The 19892-nt window shown below is 52.6% G+C and overlaps 1 protein-coding gene across 6 annotated transcripts in view; it reads left to right on the top strand.

Annotated features, from left to right (window-relative positions):
• The first annotated feature begins 6 nt into the window (after positions 1–6).
• Positions 7–19892, top strand: part of TRIM9 (tripartite motif containing 9) — a 145233-nt gene continuing 125347 nt past the window's right edge. For all 6 annotated transcript variants that reach the window (XM_019550959.1, XM_019550963.1, XM_019550962.1 and 3 more), the window contains exon 1: positions 7–863. In XM_019550959.1, the coding sequence (XP_019406504.1) occupies positions 39–863 (825 nt within the window). In that variant the 5' untranslated portion in view covers positions 7–38. The remainder of the gene's footprint in view (positions 864–19892) is intronic.

Below are 19892 nucleotides of genomic sequence, written 5' to 3'. Positions count from 1 at the left end.
GGCGCCCGCGGAGCCGCGCCGGGGCGAGCCGAGCCCCGATGGAGGAGATGGAGGAGGAGCTGAAGTGCCCGGTGTGCGGCTCCTTCTACCGCGAGCCCATCATCCTGCCCTGCTCGCACAACCTGTGCCAGGCCTGCGCCCGCAACATCCTGGTGCAGACCCCCGAGGCCGAGTCCCCGCAGAGCCGCCGCGCCTCGGGCTCCGGGGTCTCCGACTACGACTACCTGGACCTGGACAAAATGAGCCTGTACAGCGAGGCGGACAGCGGCTACGGCTCCTACGGCGGCTTCGCCAGCGCGCCCACCACGCCGTGCCAGAAGTCGCCCAACGGCGTGCGGGTCTTCCCGCCGGCCGTGCCCCCGCCGCCCCACCTGCCGCCGGCCGCCACGCTGGCCCCCGTGCCCCGCAACGCCTGCATCACCTGCCCGCAGTGCCACCGCAGCCTCATCCTGGACGAGCGGGGGCTGCGCGGCTTCCCCAAGAACCGGGTGCTGGAGGGCGTCATCGACCGCTACCAGCAGAGCAAGGCGGCCGCGCTGCACTGCCAGCTGTGCGAGAAGGCGCCCAAGGAGGCCACGGTGATGTGCGAGCAGTGCGACGTCTTCTACTGCGATCCCTGCAGGCTGAGGTGCCACCCGCCCCGGGGCCCCCTCGCGAAGCACCGCCTGGTGCCGCCAGCCCAGGGCCGGGTGAGCAGGAGGCTGAGCCCCCGCAAGATCTCCACCTGCACGGACCACGAGCTGGAGAACCACAGCATGTACTGCGTGCAGTGCAAGATGCCCGTGTGCTACCAGTGCCTGGAGGAGGGCAAGCACTCCAGCCACGAGGTCAAGGCCCTGGGCGCCATGTGGAAGCTGCACAAGGTGAGGGCCCTGCCCGGCCGCGGGGGGCTCGGCGCGTGGCGGGCCCCTGAGGGCCGAGCCCTGCGCTTCGGGGTCCGCCCTAAGGGTCTGCCGCTCGGTGCGGCCCCGTGCCCTCGCCCTGCCTCGCGATGGGGGCACGGCCCCACGTGCCCGTGCGGTCCCCGTCCGTCCTTCCCCTGCCTGGCGTGCGGCCCCGGGAAAGCAGCAGGGAGGGATAGGCCCCCGCAGTCGGGGGGAGAGCCTGCCCCGGGACCGCTGCGTCTCCTGGGTGAGCGTGCGAGGGGGCGGGCAGAGCCAGATCCGCCGCAGGGCAGCGTACCCCGGGCCTGCGTGGCGTGCGGCTGACCCCGCCTGAGGTAACTGGGGCAGAAACGACAGGGACGCGGAGAGACGTGGCGCGGATGCCCCGGGAGCCCCCGCGCAGCGTGTGGGAGAGCTGCGCCGGCCCCTCGGGAGACGCTTTCCAGGAACGCTGCCGTCCCGGCGTGTCGCGTGCGGAGGCGTGGAGGCGAAGCGCCCCGTGGTGAAGCACACGCGTGGGCAGTGCACGGGGTGGCGGGGGGGAAGGGCAGGGGGGTGCTTCTGACCGCCCTGGGGGTGCTCCTGCAGGGGCCGTGCCCCAGCGGCTCTGGGAGCGCGGCCTTCCTGAGAGCTGGGAGTGAGTGCGTGTGAGTGTGAACTCCGTGTGCATCCATGTGCATGTGTGGCCCCTGTGTGAGTGCGTGTGTATGTCTTGCTTGCTTGCGTGCGTATGTGTGTTTATGCATGCATGTGTGTGTCCTCCAGGTGGTTGTGTATGTCCCCCGTGTGTGTGTGTGTGTCCTCTGTGTGCGCGTTTGTCTTCCATGCGAATGTGTGTTGTGTGTATGTTTTGTCTTCTGTGTGTGTATGTGTCCCCTGTGTGTGCTTGTGTCCTCCGTGTGTGTGCATGTGTTTGTCTTGCATGTGTGTGTTTCTCCTCCATGTGGACGTGTCTTCTGTGTGTGCACGCATGTGTGTCCTCCATGTATTTGTTTGTTTCCTCCACGTGTATGTGTCCTCCGCGTGGGCGGCGGGGGGGTGTGCGTGCACGTGTTTGTCTTTTGTGTGTGTTTTGTCCTTCATGTGTGCATGCCATCTGTGAGTGCATGCATGTGTGTCCTCCACGTGTATATGTCCTCTGCGTGAGTGTGTGCATGTCCTCCTCCCACGGCCCGATGAACAGGCTCCCCACTAACGACATGGTGCGCGTCCTCATCCGCCCGGCGACACCAGCCACCCCCGGGTGTTGGGGCCTCCCTGGCTTTTCTCGCGGGGGCCAGGAGCAAGTGTGTTTCCCACGGACGGGGGTATTTAGTTATTGCGTTACGCCGAGCCGCGCATCTCCGGGCTCCTGCCCCGCCGTACAGCCTTGCAGTCCAGGGGATGCGGGCCCTGGGGAGCTGCCTCCCAAACACACATCACATCACAGGCCAGCAGTGACATCACACGCTTCGGCTACGAGTCTATCCAATTTAACCCCTTCTCTTCTTGGTGGTGTTAGGGCTCAATCCAGCCGAGGTCTTTAATGAAGTATGTGCATAATGTTAAGCCTTTGAAGAAGCCTCGTTAGCTATAAGAGGCCCGTGCCTGCAGTTAAGCCCATCCTGAAGAGAGGGGCGTTAGTCCTTGTAATGACTATGGAGAGTCCTAGGCCGACCCCTTCATGAGTGGATTTTAACTCAGCTGCTCTTCGGAAGCGAGGCCCTGTTGGAGGCCTTCGATGTCACCGGGGGTGATCGCTTCCCTTGCATGGCGTAGCTTCCTGAGCTGGATTTCCAAGCGTTTGGTCCGGTCGTGCTTTCTCCTGAGTCACCCTGCCGTTCGGCTCATGCCCAGGCCGGAGATGCCAGGCTTGTTGCTGCTCCCTGCTGGGTAGCTGCTAAGGCAGGAGAGCGAGTCTTGTAAATGCAGTAGGATTGAGCCCTCGAATCTGGGAGCGGGCAGCCAGAGCACGGGGCAGGCGCTTGGGGAGTGTACGTATTGCAAATAAAGAGCATCAGCCATTGGCACTTAAAGGCTCCATCGTGCAACGGGCCTGGGTAGATGAGCGCTCAAATGCCTTTCGGGTGCTGAGTCTCTGTGCTTCCGCACTACCCAAGGGGGTCTTCAGCCTGTCGCAGAACGAGACCCTGCAAATCAAACAGGACTGGCTGAAAAAGGCTAATGTAAAAGGGAATGTCGTTCTCATCCGTCTGGTCATCGTGCTGTGGTCGAGGTGGGCTCTTGGCTCTAATGCACCTCTGAAGCGTGCAAGAGGGCATGACAAAGTTCGGGCCGTGCTCTGCAGACCAACAGTGGAAATACATACTGGCAACAAGTAACGTCTCTTTATTTCCACTATGAGAAGGACCCGGTCCTCGGTGAAACCTGCGCTGAGCTGAGAGCGCCTTGATGAGTTGTTGTTCTTGAAAGCAGCATTCATATATCAAGTTATGACGGCCTAACGCCACGGCTGTTAAATACAGTGTGCTTTACTTGGGGAAGAGATCAATCACCTCTCCCTAGAGAGCTCTTTAACAAGCGACCCGCTTCTTCGCTGTGCGGCGAGACCATGCCGACGGTGCCGTTCTCACCGCTGAGAACTGCAGATTTCAAAGGTATATATTTCAGAGAGCGCTGATTTTGAAAATGGACCCAGATAACAAGATAAGACCTTTTCTGTGTGGCCTTGCCTTCCAGCAGAGCTATTGACATGGTATGCCCAGGGACCAAGAGGAAAGTGGATGGATCATCTGAAACGTCCTCCTTTTCATAATATATACATCGCTGCTCTCTGGAGTTTTCCTTTTATGCAGACGAGCTTTAGTCCTCTTGGAGTCAAAGGCACGTGGGGCCAAACTTTGTCTTTCTTGCAATATTCCCGGTGCCGCTTTCTCTCTTGCGAGGAAGCTTGCATGTGTAATGAGTACAGGGTGAGTCCGGCTAATAGAAGGGCTCTCCTAGGTCACTTAAGTCCATTATGGTGCTACTGCAGGCAACTGTGTTATCATTTAAAACCAAGGAAGCTCCACCATAAAGTGAGGTAGGGTATTGGCTGCTTCTGGGGCGAAGGGAAAGTTGTTTCAGAGCCTTGCTTCTCCGGTTAGAAACCTTTCTTGTTCTCCATGTTTAGAAGTTGTCCTGATTAAGCGCTGAAACTCCAATAGCTTGGTTATTTCTGTCGGTCTCCAGGTTTTAAGCTGCTCGTGACTTGAATATCTGAGGGTCTTCTAAGTACTTGCAATAGCAATAGTGAAGTCCCTGCTAGGCATCGTGGTGGTTGTGCCGTGCTTGGTTCTGTACCTGCGGAGGGGTTCAGTTACCCGGCAAAACGTACCAGTAAGTGCTAGGAGACATAATAGGGGTATTTGATGGGCCACGTTGGCATCTAATCCCTCCATGATGGAGCATTTGCAAACATTTGGTCATGTGCAGTATTCGGGGATGCTTGGCAATGAAAATGGTTTGTGGGCTGGGCACATGACTAATGAGGAGCGGCTGAGGGAACTGGGCTGATTTAGTCCGCAGAAGAGAAGACCGAGGGGGGGATTGAACAGCAGCCTTCAACTCCCTGTAAGGTGGGGGGTTGCAAAGGGGATGGAGCTGGGCTGTTCTCAGTGGGAGGAGATGACAGGACAAGGAGCGATGGGCTCTGGTTGCAAGAAGGCAAGTTGAGGTTGGATGTTAGGAAAAACTTTTTCACGAGGAGGGTGGGGAAGCACTGGAACAGGCTCCCCAGAGAAGTGGTGGAGTCTCCATCCTTGGAGGTGTATAAGCCCTGGCTAGACAAAGCCTTGGCTGGGACGATATAGTTGGGGCTCGTCCTGCTTGGAGCAGGAGGTTGGACTAGATGTGACCCCATGAGGTCCCTTCCACCCCTCATTTTCTGTGATTCTGTGGCATCGGACGCATGGAAAGGTAGAGGAAGGAAGCAGAAAAGACAAGGAGGCTCTTCTCCTTCCTGGGGCTGAGCTCCAGACACCTTTTAATCATTACTGTTTGGGCAGGCAAGGTAGCAATCCCAGCATAATCCCAAGACCCTTGGACTTGGCGCGTGCAGGAGCTGGAGGCCCTTCCTCAGTCCAGTTTTGGTGTTAGGGTTACAAGGAGAAGAAGGAACTGCCAGAATAAAGGACACTAAAATACCCCCCACTGCTTTGTGCTGTATGTCCAGAAAGCGTGTGCTCTGTAAAAAGGGTCAGGACAGACAGATGCAGCAGCAGCAGCACGACTGAGACATAGCCCTTGGCGCACAACCCATTGGGACTGGTGGGTTTACACTGCATTTGTACACCGGTATAAACTACACCAGCCTCTGGAGCAGACAGATGACCAGCTCCCCTGAGAGCTGCGCTCAACACGTGCTGTGACCATGCCTTGCCATTAGGGGCAGGTTCTTTGGGTAGATGGGATATCTTTTATTAGCTCAACTAAATAGTTGGAAAAATTGTGCTTTGCAAGCTTTCGGGCACATGCACCCTCCTTCAGGCAGAGGGAGAGGTTTGTGGGGGGTTTTGCCATTAGGGGAGCAGTTAATAGCCTGTTTGCTTAAGCGTGTGGTTCTCAGCTACCTCAAGGCCCCCCTCAGAAACCACTGGATCTTCGTTTCCACTTGTTTTATGACTATGGAGAAATAGTAGAGCAATTCTTCTGCTGAAAAGAACTCAGAAAGACCACAACGGGGCAGAATATTTTTGATGCTGTCGATTCCTATTTGCAGTCTCTGGCTTTATCTTATGAACCACGTGTAGGTGCTTGCACCCCCAACAGTGCTTATATTGTGTGGCAACCTGTTGCCCCTTTAAAAGGATCTCGTGGCACCCCAGGGTGCTGCAAACCCTAGGTGAGAATCACTGACCTAAGCAAATAACTACCTTGAGATTAAGCTGCAGACCCGCAACACAAAATGTTATGCTGGTGCATTGGTGTTTGGGCTTTATTGCACACCAGATTTGAACGAGCTGCCCGGTGTGTTCCCCTCCTTTCTCGTGCCCGTGTAGAGCTGCATTGCACGTGGGTAGCTGGGTTATGTTGGGAGAACAGGACCATACGACATAGGTCGTAGTACTGCAACAGGCAGCCCTGTCACAGAATCCCATTCACAATATCACGGCCACCTAAGCACCTTGCCAGTCCCAGCCAGCATCTGCTCAGTCACATACTTGCAAGTGCCCCTCTGGCCGGCCAAGGGGTCTCCATCCTATACCCGCAACCTGCCCTGTAGACGCACCCTCCTGCTCAGCTTTAATAGAGCAAGGCAGTCTGCATCATCTCCCAAAATGGGTGCGATACAGCGGCAGGAGGGGGGAGCAGGGAGGCTCATTTCATCACGAGCACCTCTTTGACGCTGCTGCGTTTTTAATAGATTGCAACCTGGATCGGCCCATGGCACCGAGAGCTCCCCGTACAGCCAGGCAGCAAGCGGCCTGCTGATTTTAGCGGAGGGAACGCCAAATGATAGGGTTTCAACAGCGTTTGGATGGTACGTGGGCAAACTCGCTCTTCCCGCATCTCTCGCAGTAAGTGCCGGCCCTGGCACCGTGGTTGGATGTCAGCCATCGGCAGTGATGGCTCCCCAGAGCCAAGTGAGGATGCCACGCGTTACGCTCCAATAAGCCGCACAGACCGCCTGTAGCGCAAGGCTTGTTAACTAATGCGCGGTCTGGATATCCATCCATCCAGACTGGTTTCAACAGAGGCAATGGCTGAGAGCCTCTTTGATTCAGCGTCCTGAAATCAGAGTTATGGCAAGCCTGGTTTTGTGCCAGCTGCTTTGCACATCTGTGCAAAAGAAAGCACGAGGAATGGCCCCGGAGCCTCCTGGTATCTTCCTTAAGGGCAGCAGGCAGCAGAGCCAGGGCCCTGCCTGGAAGACAGCATTATTAATTCGCTGACTTGGCTGGTCCAGCCCCATGTCATTTGCTGAAGAAAGAAACTTTTGTCGGAAACCCCTTTCTTGTGACGGGGAGCGTCTCGCTGCTGGCTCTAAAGGGATTCCTTTCACACATGATACTCATGGGAAATAGCCAGGGAGCCTCTGAGCAGACAAAGCCGTATTTGCATTTGCAAAGTGAAATATTTGCTGCTGAAACAAGAGTGGCGGGGACAACCGGATTTCGCTGCTGAAAACAATGTACTTTTCCCCAGAGTCCGCATGCTGCTAGGCCTTCCAGCGTGCTTCCTTCAGGCTGGTCTGCAGGGTCTCACTGCCTCTCAGGTCTCCGTCCTGATGGCAAACTGCATTTTGGGTCCTTTACTCTGTCTTTCTAGTTTGCAGGGCCAGCTCCTGAGTGGTGTAAACGGGGGTGGATCCATAGACACCTGCTTTCCGGTGCGCTCCAACAGACGAGGCGCTAGCCCCAGCGGCCTGGAGTCCGGCGTGGTTGGCTCTGGGTGGCTTTGTGCCAGGTGGGTTTTGCCCCTGCCGCTGCTGCACTCAGCAGAATCCAAGGCACCCTTGAATACGCCGTTCATCAAGAGTAATTCTGTGCATCGAGTCTCACGGCCTCTTCGGGGAGACTGGGTTTGGCCCGTAGAAATCCTCCCACAGCCTTACAGTTGCAAAGCCGGCGTCTTCAGCCAGTGGAGGTCAGTGGAGCTCTGTTGGCTTGAGTGGCTCATTCCCAAATCGGTTGATCTCCCTGGGGCTACGCCATGCCACACCAGCTGGGCGCTCGGGATTGACTCTGGATTTTTAAAGATGCCTAATGCTGTTGAAACCACTTAGGCATCTATTGACTTCTGCAAGGCTCCTAAGTCCCTTTCCAGACCTGCCCTTCGCATGGTTTCTTGCTTGTCACTGTTCCGGCCGTTCTGTAGGTGAGCGTCACGTGGGCCCAAATCTGCTCCTGCCGACGCTGATAGAAACCAGGAGCAATTCAGCTGAAGTTGGTGACGATTCACTGGGTTCGCACGAATCTGGGCGAACAGTGGATCTGTTCCCATGTCTGCATCCTGGAAATTTCAACAGATGACACTATCCCGGGGAGAGGTCTGCACCACCGGCTTCTCGTAGAGGAAGATGATGTAGCGTGTGGTGTAATGGCATGAAGTAAACGGTGCTAACATGAGAAAAAGTGTTGTTGTTTAGCCGTGAGCGTCGCGAACGAAGCGTGTGCGGTGGAGGAATACGTTCTCCGCAACATGATGCTTCTCCTCTCCCGTGCCGTTTCTTCCTGCTCCTCCATAGAAAGTAATCCCCCAGGGCTAGTGGCGGTATTTACACTTTTTTTTAAATAGTGTGTCTTGTTTATTGATTTGCTTTCTCCCGCTCTCTGAAACTCCTGCCCTTCGCATGCTTAAAAATCTGCAGCGGACTTCCCTGAAGAACCCTACCGCATATCTATCTCCATGACAATAGCTGCCTGGGGTTAATCTTCCAGCCAAATAAGAAGGTGATTTAAAGGAAGAAAGAGGGCTGGTCTGCAGAGGCTGTGAACCTTTTTACAGAGCACACACTTTCTGGACATACAGCACCAAGCAGCGAGGGGTATTGTAGCGTCCTTTATGTGAGAGTGAAGGCATTTACTACATCATTTGACATAAAGCAATAGAGTTTGCATGGTTTGGGTTGTGGTTTTTTTCCAAATTCTTCTGAAGCACATGCCATTTCCAAGCATGCCTTTTTTTTCTCGGAGTCATTTCAGAAGGGCTCAGATCCCTGCCATTATGGGTTTTATAGACAGGGCTGGAAGGGACCTCGCGAGATCATCGGGTCCAGCCCCCCGCATCACCAACGCACTCAAATTGGGACGTTCTTGCTATAGACCATCAAGCAGTGTTTTTTATTCTGTTTTATTCCTGCTTCTGGCAGTGCCTACAGGAGTTTCCCCTTCACTTGCACTGTCCCGCTTGTTAAATCACTTTGCACACAATCCAGTCCCCTTTCTCTTTCGAGTACACCCCCTCTCTCCCAGAGTGGTGGTCCCTGTGCAAATAGTTAATAAAACTGCATTAACATAATTAATCCTTGACAAACGCAATGCAGATAACAGGCAGGTCAAAAGCGCTTCAGTGCCGTAGCCATCACGGGGGAAAGATGCTGAACTTCCCAGAGAGCAGAAAATATTTTTGTACGCAATAAGCCTGGTTCTCACTGACTCTCACACAGGCTCCAGTGGAGCTCGTGGGGTTAGTCCTTATGCTGATACCGGTGAGACCAGCCCTGGGCTGATTGCATCAAAGGACCTATTCAGTTGATCTCTATGGACACACCTACTGTTGTCTACCTCAGCATGGATTTCTAATCAGCACTGAACCGTCTGACCTCTGGATAAAGAGACACAGCATATAGTAATGGTACACAGGTTGGAGCCGTGTTGGTTTAGAGGCAAAAGGAATCAAAACTCGCGGTAGAGGTGATATCTTTCATTAGACCAACTAGATTTTTGCAACAACAAAAAAAATGTCTTTGCAAGCTGTCAGACACAAGCACCTTTCTTCAGGTAAACCTAGGAGAACTCTTACAATCTTTTCTCCTATGCCTGAAGAAGGGTTTTTGTGCCCAAAAGCTTGCAAATAAAGCCGCCTTTTTTTTTTTTTTTTTGCAAAAATCTAGTTCATCTAATAAAAGATATCACCTCTACCATGAGTCCTGATTCCTTTAGCATATAGTGATAGCTTTAAAAAAAAGGGCAAATCTCTTAGTTTTGCTAGGAGGCTGGACAATGGATTTGTATAGGATGGTTACGATAGGGCTGATTCTGCCTCTGGCAGTGGGTCGGGTTAGATGACCTCTGGAGGTCCCTTCCAGCCTGATTCTCCGTGATTCAAAACATCAGACAGAGTAACAACAGTGCAGTGCGGGCATGCTCTCAAGCCAGCCATTGGTCTTGGTAACAAATGATATCATCAAGGCTCCCAGCAGAAAACCTCCACTACAGAAAAACTGGTGAACATGGTAGCAGCTCATTTTAAAGATATGCGTTTCCTTGCATCTGATCATCCATGAAATCATCTGGGTTGCAAGACCGCAGAAATGTGACTAGATTAATGCTGTTCCTTAATAAGGCATTGAGTGAACAGAGCTCAAGGGAGGGATCTTATAGTTAAAGCGTTTGTGATCAGTGTTAATTATGCCTTTCATGTTGCTGGTCTCTTATCTAACTAGTTTTTTTAAAAAGGAGGTTCAAATTGAATATGAATGCGGTGCAAACCTTTCGTGCCTGTAGGCTAGTGGCGCTGGCGCAGCATCTGCCACGGTGCAGGGAGCAGGGGTCAGCGCCTCGGCCCACGTAACTTGGCATGGCTCTGTGGACACAAACAAAGCGGCATTGATTTCCTAGCGTGGAAGATCCGGTCTGCAGTTTTGCTTGCCCGGTGTGATTCTGAAACACTGGTTCTCAGCCTTTTTTAGGCTCGAGGCACCCTTGATAGACTCAAGGCACCCCTCAATAAATCCATACCTCCCCTTGGAAAATGCCAGCTCCCAGTTTTCACTTGATTTTTGATGACAGAAAAATAGTAGAGCAATTCTTCTGTTGCAGAGAGCTCAGAAAGCCCACGGGAAGGCAGCATGGAGTGCATTTAACACTAAGAAGGACTCCTATTTGAAATCTCTAGTTTATTGGGTGACTCAGGTTTGCACACTGAACAGTGCAATGTTGTGCAGCACCCTTGAAAGGCTCTCCAGGTGCCTTGGGGTGCCGTGACCTCCTGGTTGAGAATCAGCAGTCGAAGCTGACACCGTCACGTACATTGTAGAGACAGAGAAAGCAGGTTGTGGAGTCTAATTCGACCAGACCCCACCAGATCCTGAGCTGGGGTCCGTTTCTGTAGCTGGTTACCCCCTCCGTAGATCTGTGGCTGTGTCTTGAACCTTGTGTTCAGTCCCCTGAATTTTGCTGGGCTGGCTCTGGGGGGTTCAGCCCGTTGTTCCTTGCCAGCGTTCCCTGTGGCCAAATCGTTTTAAATCTGCAAATTAAGGAAGGCTTGAGGTTATTCTGCCAAGGAGAGACTGAATCTTGCATTTGTGGCATCCCTCCTTCGAGCCCGTACTCCTGGTTTGTAGCTCCTGCTGCTTTCCGTGCTAAGCTCGGATCCTGGACTCTTGTCCGATGAAATCCCTCTGTTCCCTCCCCTCCCCTCGCGAGGCAGCAAGATCATGTGTTGCGGTTCAAAGGGGGTTCATCAAGATTCAGATCAGACCCAAGATCAAGCGAACACCGCACGCGTTTCTGTGATTTTCCCCCTCCTGGAGCTGTAGCACGAGCTGGGAGGAGGTCCGTAGGTCTCTTCCCTTGTTATGCTGGGACCAGCATAGCATCAGCCCTTCGTGGTCAGAGCGCCGTGAGCCTGAGCAGATGGTGGTGACCGTCCTGCCTGTCTTTCCAACGTTTGCTGCCCCGGCAGATGCGTCCTCCCTACTTCAGCAGTCTCCGCTCCCCACTCCTTTGCCTCGACCTTTGCACAGTGCTCGCACGCATCAAGCATCTTGTCACCCCCCCCAACACACACACACACGCGCGCGCGCACACACACACACATTAGCACCAGCCTGTCTGGGCTCAGCCTACCGGTTGCTGCTGACATGGGTGCTTTGCTGCCAGCAGGCCTTGCACCAGGGAGCAGGCGTGTCATAGAAACCATAGAGAAATGGAGCTGGAAGGGAGCTCCAGAGATCACATCTAGTCCAACCCTTGCCCTATCCAAACCATCCCAGACAAATCCATCATCTAAACTCTTCCTAAAAGTATCATCAGCCCTGACACAACACAAGGCATCGCACCTGAACCTGCCACAGGTCAAGCAGGGGGACCCACAGCAGCCAACATCCTGCTTCTGTAGACAGCTGCTAATATTTGCTCAAGAGACCCCAGGCCCCCTACTACAGAGGAAGGCAATGCCCCCTTCTCTCCCAGACTGTACCAGTCTGACCAACAGGTAGAAGTCCTCCCTGACCCCACGTGTGTCTTCAGTCTGACCCTGAGCAGAGGCTCGAGACCCACTAGCCGGGAGCCTCCAACTCTAAGTCCCAGCAGGAGCATTGGCACAGCCCAGTCCCAACCCATGTCCTGGGCTGCAGCCAACACCCAGTGCCCCTGAGGAAGGCATAGGCAGCAGCGGACCCATAGCGTGGGTTGTATTGGCGAAATGACATGACCAGTTCCCCCTGGACTTGCTCTGATTTTAGGTGGGTGTCGCTCCGTTGAAACAAAAGACATGGGCCTGGACGTTGCAGGTGTCCTGTCTGCATGTTGATATGGGGAACTGGAGAGAGGGATAGGGGATATATTCACCAGCGCCCTGCCACTGCTTTGTGCTGCTGCGCTGTCACAAAGCCTGCACGTGTTGGTACAAAGCAGCTGGGCAGCACAGGTGGAGCTGGCTCCTGGCTGTTCATGGAAAACGCGGGGTGGAAGAGACCGCAGGAGATCACCCGATCCAACCTCCTGCTCGGAGCAGGACCAGCCCCAACTGGGGTCCCTTCCAACCCTGATTTTCTGTGCTTATATGAACAGCCAGCTTCACCTGCACTGCCTAGCTGCTTTGTACTGACACGTGCAGACTTTGCGAGCACAAAGCAGTTGGGCAGCGCAGGTGAAGCTGGCTCCTGGCTGTTGTACGCAGGCGTGCACGTGTGCAAGACGTGCGCGTTGCAGCAAGCAAGGAATCCGTGGCCTTTGGTTCTCTTTGGTTTGCTGTTGGTTTGGTGTTAAGCTTTCCCTGACGTGCTTCTGAGGGTGCTGACAAGAGCAAGAAGGGGCTTGTGGTTCAAGGCATCAGAGCGCTGGGGTCAGACCCAAAAAGAGCCTTGGACCCGAGACACTGCTCAGATGTCTAATGTCCTGATTCAGGAATACACCAAAGCAAATGCTTAACTTTCAGCAGAAGCGATTGGGACTTAAGGACATGCTTAAGCACTGTCCTGGACCAAGGTGCCTCAGGGAGTCAGGAGTGAGGAGCTGATCACATCTGTGGATGGGTTAGCTCGGTTGGGTTGACTAGTGCAGCTGATGATTACCTTACCGTAACTGTAAAAGTCAGAAGGCCGGTGATCTCTCTGCGTTGCCTGTGAACATATTCTGCGTTCTTTGGCGACATCCAGCAGACAAGGGCTGCGTGTCCACCGGGGGTATAAAATAAGACTGAAGACTTTTCGGCCCAGAAGCCCATCCGATCCCGATGTTATGCTCTGAGAAAGCAGCCCGAATGGCCCTTCGTTGTCCCAGAGAGCCATTTCGTACGACTTGTCTGCAGTTCGTCCAACTGTTTCTCAGTCCTTTAATTTACTGCAGAGGCTCCCGGGTTTGAAAGACCGTTCAAGTTGCACCACTGGGCAAAGTTCACTCAAAACTCCCCAGGGAAGGCATGGACCCATGGACCCCTGGGTTTGCTTTCCTGTCTTCTGTCCTGGGAAGATAGTTGTCATCTCCCTAGTTGATGGTTAAACTCTGGAGCTCAGTGGAGCTTCGCTGGTGTATATGCAGTGCATCAGCCAGCAACAAGGAGATCCAGAGCAAACCAACAGATGCCATTCCCCATCCGTGAAGATATCTTTTTCCTGGTGAAGCAACGTCTATATTCTGCAATTGTCTGGAAAATCCTATAGTAATGGAGGGTTTTGTAGCTCAGTTTCCAGCCTTCTCTTCTCTAGCGTTTTCCGCCTTTGGCTATGGTGTAAAACGCAGGGGAGATGAGCGTTGAATCCATTTGGCTTCGGCATGCTAATGGGAGATGATCGCACAGATTGAGCGCGACTGGTGAGAGGGTTTTTATTGTACTGATTGTGTGCTGGCTTGTTGTTGCCCATTCCTGAACCTACAGACAGATGGATGACCGCCTGGTCAATAAATCTATGACATGCATTGCGGGCTGCGATCTTTGGTGATTTCTCTGCCCAGCCTCATCACATTACGGCTCTGTCTTTGGAAGTAGCTTGGGGGTCTCATGCCGCCGTGCGGGGTGCTGGCACTGCTGACTTGCAGTCCCTGTGTGTGTGAGTGGGTGAGGGCAGGAGGGAAGCACTGCCCTGTCCACCTGCCCCATCTACCTGCCCCAGGATACCGCTGCTAATTCCTGCAGAGCTAACCCTATTGCACCTTTGTGCTCCCAAGAGACCTGATTGCAGGGCTCTGATTGTATTTGCAACTGCGTGGCTGTGGTCGCTCACGTGGGCAGAGTGGAGCACAGGGCTCTGGGGTGGGACAGGATGATCCAGGCACATACCTGGTCGCTGTAAATCCACAAATTTAGTTTCAGAAAAACTGGGGAGGGCCCCACTTCTCACTCTCTAGCCTTGGGGTCAGGGCACGTGCCCAGGGAGCTGGGCACCTGGGATCCAGAGCCATTTGCCCAAAGCAGGCTTGAATCACCTCTCCCATTTCCTGTGGGGGGGACCTATGGCACAAGTGGCAAAGGCAGCCTCTGTGTGCAGCACGGAGCAGATCGGGGAGAGGACAAGCCGCACAGTGTGGCAATAGGACGGGGAGCAGAAAGCGGAGCAGGGAGGGAGCACAGGGACAGAAGCAGAGCAGCAGATTGGGGAAGGGGATTGGAGCAGGGGCATTACAGGAGGGTGCAGGGCTGAAAAGACTGTTTCTCCCCCCACCTCCACCCCAGGCTGGACATTGCCCAGAGCATGCTCCAGCCCTCCGGCTAAAGCTGGTCCTGTGAGCAGCCAGAAATGAAGATTTGTAGGGCCAGAAGCAAGCTCAAGGGCATGTGGGATATTGCCCCAGGGGCTTTCCTGCCCCTTGCATTTGGCATTCGTTGGACAAACGGTTTGAAGAGCACTAGGAGACTTCTTCCCCTGGGGAGCAGGCCCCAGCATGAGACCCAGGCCCCTCTCTCTGCCAGCACCCTTCTTGCTGAGCAGCCCACCTGTCTTTGGCCTCACCGGTCTGCCCAGGGTTCAGCTTTGCTAGGAGGGCTTGAGGACACTCTGGACCGCGCCTTGCCCATGGCCTGGTCAATAGGGCACTTTGCTGGGAAGGGGGAGCTGCCCGCTTGAGCCCCTTCTGGGTGAAGGGGGCTTTCAACCTGGTTCTTTAACATCCTGGACAAGTGCCTTGCCCATTAGGCTGCTGGGCAAAGTTGAAAGGTCCTTTCCTCCTCCAACTTTTGATTTCTGGCAGGTGCGAGCCTGCCGGCATGATCCCGTTCCACCCAGATGGAAAGGGAATTTGAAAGTGTGTGTGTACCCCAAGTTACCTGCATCTTGCTACGTAAGTGCTGAGTAAGGTGAAATAGGATTTGGCCCATGGTGGCATGGGCAAGTCAGAAAGCAGACCCAGATTTCCAAAATTGGCCCCTAGTTGTGGATACCTTAAAAGGAAGAATAATTTTAGAGGGGAAGAGGTCTATTTTCTTCAAAACAGATAAAGAGGTTTTGAGGCCTCGGGTAGACAAAGCTTTGTCTGGGATCATCTGGTCTGGGATGTTCCTGCCTGGAGCAGGGGGCTGGACTACATGCGACCTCCTGAGGTCCCTTCAACCTGAATTTAATCTGCTTCTATGAAATGGGTCAGCATAGAGCTGCAAGAAGTGGGGACATGACCCTGTCATTCTTCTTACAAAAGGCCTGAAACTCCCATTAACACCCGCAGACTGAAGAGACACTTGGTCTGCAGTGCTTCTTCAGAAGGTGTTCGGGCATTAGCATCAAGTAAGAAAAGTAGGATAGGAAAAGTGATATCGAAACACGGTCTCTGTGGCCTAGTCTCGTACTGATTTCTTGATAAGGGTTTTTTTTGGCAACAGCAAATGGTCAAGTATGTGATATCACCATATTATCCAATGCTGTAGCTGCTGTCTGAGCCTGCTACAGTTTCCCGTGATGATATATTTGTCCAAATATGAGAAGCTCTGTAGCTCTTTGGGCAGTATGTGGAAGCTCGGTTGATTTGCAGAAAGGGCGCGGGGGCAGCAAATGGGTGTTTGTGCGTGGATGCTGTTTTGTGTACAGCACTGGCCAGATTCCAGGTGCACTACATTGCTCCGGCTCTATTGAATCCAGCGCTTGCTTTTCAAGAGTCACAATGGGATCCACTCACCACGATTTAGGCAACAACAGAGGGGGTGCACAAGCTCTTTAAGACATTTATTTCATGCCCCTCAAATTAATAGCATGCCTGCTAACTCCAGGAGACAAGAGAGGTAGGACAGTTGTGTGGGGCTCCTTGGATGCTGGGGGCCGCTTGCAGCTCCAAGGAGCTGCTGTCAGGAGAGTGACATTGTGCAAGGTAATTTGCTGCAATTAGCACTAGCTAGTCATTCTGCAGCGGCAAATGTCTGAATGCACTTGGCATCTTGTGTCATCTTGTGATGTGTCAAGAGGAAAACGGGAGGAGAATTTGTGTCCCCGCTGTCACAATCGGCCCCTGGTAGGATAGAGGAGACTTGTACCGTATGTCGCTCATTTGCCATCAGTAACATTGCATAATTGCTACAGCCGGCAAGAGAGCCAGGGGTCCCACGAGTCTTGGTTTTTAAAACCCATCTCTGCATTTTGCCCCCCTGGGATCCTAGAGGGGCTGAGGGGCGAGACATTGGAAGTCAACGAATGAGCGAGCAAACGGACAGAGGGATTGCTAAGGCCCCGGGTGGTTTGATTAGTAGGCAGCACATAGTAGTACAGCATGTAGTGAGACACAAGTCTGAAGAGAAGAGATGGGGTTTTTTATACCGCTGTAACACCGTTGACTCCAAAAAAGACTTGGAGTAGTTAGAGAGGGTCCAGAGGCAGCAACAAAGATGAGAAAGAGTTGGGAGAGCAAGTCATATGAGGAGAGGCTGAAGGAGCTCAGCTTGCGGAAGCGGTGCTGAAGAGGGGGCATGACACAGACCCCCCTTGAAGGGCTGCCATAAAGAAGAAGGAAAGCACCTTTTCTCTCTTGCTGCAGAGAGGACAACATGGATCTATGGCTTGAAGTTGCAGCAAAGTAGATTTAGCTTGGATATCCAGAAACATTTCTTAACTGTGAGAATAGTGAGGCAGTGGGATAGGTGCCTCGGGGAGCTGTGGACTCTCCATCCCTGGCGGTGTTCAAGAAGAGGTGGGACAGCCAGTGGTCAGGGATGCTCTAGGTGTAGCGACGCCTTTTTCTACCATGGGTATTTCCCATGATTCTGGGCTTTTCTGGTTGCCCCCCCCCCAACACCCCTTTTTTCTGCTATGTGTGTTGGGGTGTTTTTAAGCCTTCTCAGAGGCATTGGGCGTTGGATGGGGACTTTGACTGGGCTGTGCCAATGCTGCCGCTGGACCAAAGCCGGAGGTTCCTGGCTACGGGGTCTTACCTCTGTACTCAGGATCAGACCAATCGCTATGTTTGGGGTCAAGAAGAAATTTTACCCCAGGGTCAGCTTGGTATGGACTCTCGGGGTTGTTGTTGTGCGACCTCTTGAGCGGGTGGGGACAACGGTGCACAGAGCAGGGCCCTGGCTGCTTTCCCTGCGGCAAGTTTGGGTGTTAGGTCTGCGTTGTGTCAAGGTTGAGGGTCGTTTCATGTAGAGTTTAGATGATGATTGTATGGGATGGTTTGGATAGGGCTGACCCTGCCTTAGGCCAGGGGTTGGACTCGATGACCTCTGGAGGTCCCTTCCAGCCCCACTTCTCTATGACTCGGTAACTCTGTGGTATACGAAACCTGCTCCGTGGTTTTTTGTCCAAGGGAATTCAGAAATAAATGACTCTGGCCACAAGCACGGAATATACTGTAAACATAAAGTGAAACCATGCTTTCATTGCCACTAGCAGATTCAACAGAAAGTAACTTTTGATTCACATGTGCACATTCAACACATTCACATGGCTTACACCAGCCAGCTTGCAGCTTTTGACAGAAGCTAAGCCCAAGACTAAATAAACGCGTGCCATGTTTGAATGAATAGGCACGGCATTTTTTTCCAAGCCTTTCCCAAGTGCTGCCATCTAACATTTATTCACAGTGTAAGCACTGTGTGAAAATTAGTCAGTCCACATGGCCCACAGCAATTCATTCAGACCTCTGGTGTTCTGCATGTTTTGGAGGAACTCACTTCAATACCGTATAGCGGTGATTCTCACCTTGGCTGCCCCAGCACCCTGGGGTGCCCTGAGATCCTTTCAAGGGTGCCATGCAAGGTTAGCACTGCTATGTGTGCAAACATGATTCACAAGATATACCTAGAAATTTCGAATAGAAATCCACAGTGTTAAAACCATGCTGCAGTGTTATAGTTTTTCTGAGTTCTTGGCATCAAAGAATACTCCAGTATTTTTCCAGTCAAGAAATGAGGAAAACGAAGAGCTGGCATTTTCCAAGTGGTGTCTTGAGTCTAAAAAGGTTTGAGAACCGCTACTATAGAGAAATACACATTTCAACCAAAAATTCTACAAGCCGGGATTTTTCAAAAGGGACGAGTGATTTTTTTTTAGGGGCTACTAGTTTTGTGGGTGCTCATCCTGAGTTGGAGGACCCAAGCCCCCATTTCATACAGATCTTAGGAGATGTTTCATGTTGGTCAGTCAACAACTGCAGGCACTGCGAAGCGCTCGTCCCTCTTGAGAATTTTGTCTGTAATCCAAATGAGACTGCAAGCCATAGATAGCCGATGGCTATTAACTATAAAGTCCCTCTGCCATTGACAGCACACATCCAAACACTTTATCACCCCACGATTCCACAAAGGTACTTTGGCTTTTCCACTAATTGAATGCAGAAATTGCCTCTTGGTAGACGGTAATTACTCTGTCGCAGGAGATGCTAGCAGGAAAATAAATATGGCCACTGTGCGTTGAATCGAGAAGCCGGAGCTGCAAGTGCAAGATATTGGAAATTCACATCGTGCAGTGGGTGGATTGGTGGTTTCCAGCGGAGGTCCACATCCTGAAGGTTACGGGAGGGTGGCATACATTGTCTTCACATTGGGAAACTAGTCATGGATAGTCATATCCGGATGAATGTGTCTTTCACCAGCTTGCAAACCTAGCAGCAGCAGTAAGACTTGTATAATCTTTTTTTATAGCATTTTTTTTTATAGATTACACCAGGACAGGGGAAGTACAGTGTATATTTTCTCAATTATTGCATGCTGGGCTTTTCCACAAATGACTTAAGTAGCAGTCTGGTTCACCATTACTGGGGCTTTCATTTTCAGGTTTCCTTTCTGGATCCAAGAGAAGACAGAACACTTTATATTGCGAAGAGAAAAGGCCGGGCATGTTAAATGAACATATCCAGGCTTACATTTGGTTTAAAGAAACTTAAATGGATGTATCATTGTGTAGTATCATAGACTGGTATCAGCTGAAAATCTGCCCCAGGGCCTGCTGATTATTTGTTAGCTGCTTTCCCAGGATGGTCAGCAGAGAGCTCTGCAGACCAGGAGGGGACTTAGGTGTGGCTGTGCTGGATGTTTCCATACCTGGCTTGTGGAGGTCCTCCACACAACCAGTTACCTACATCTCCAGGCTAGAAATGGGGACAGTTGGGTACCTAGCATTGGGATTTACTGTGCTCAGCTCCATCCTCTTTCCAACTCACTGCCGATATGGTAGAGGGAGGCCCTTCGGCACCTACTTGCAGCCAGGAGGCTGGCACCTGAATGAGACGAGGGATCACCCCCAGAACTGCCCTAGGCACCTACTTACCAATTTTGTGCAGGCAGCAGGATCTCCTTGTGGGTTTTGTCCCAGTAGCTTAGTGGTTAGAGCATTTGCTCAGGCACTTCATTAGGGTTAGGCCATCCTCCACTAACAGGGTTTAAAACCACATTTCCCACCTCCCAGGATGGTGCCCTGTCACTAGATTAAGGACTGGGCTGAGGACAGCCACTGTGTAGTAGCTGAGCCCCTCGAGAAAGGTAGGCAGAAGGCCTGGGCCTAGGAAGAGACCAAGCAAGAAGGGTCTGGACCCTGTAATCCAGTGACAAAGAGGGTCCCTGGGAGACAGAGACTGCCCTCAATGCAGTTAAATCATGGAAGCAGCCTGTGGAGCAAGGATCCAAGCACTTAAACACATACTTATGCTTAAGCATATACTTAAGACCCTCATAAACACAATCCTACGAGTCTCACGTCTCCCCGTGCCATGCTGACTGTGCTGAGAC

Source organism: Crocodylus porosus, unplaced genomic scaffold, assembly GCF_001723895.1.
Source record: "Crocodylus porosus isolate Cpor-Errol unplaced genomic scaffold, CroPor_comp1, whole genome shotgun sequence".
Lineage (NCBI taxonomy): Eukaryota > Metazoa > Chordata > Crocodylia > Crocodylidae > Crocodylus > Crocodylus porosus.
The sequence above is the reverse complement of the archived record's forward strand: the minus strand, read 5'-3'. Positions and strand labels throughout refer to the sequence as shown.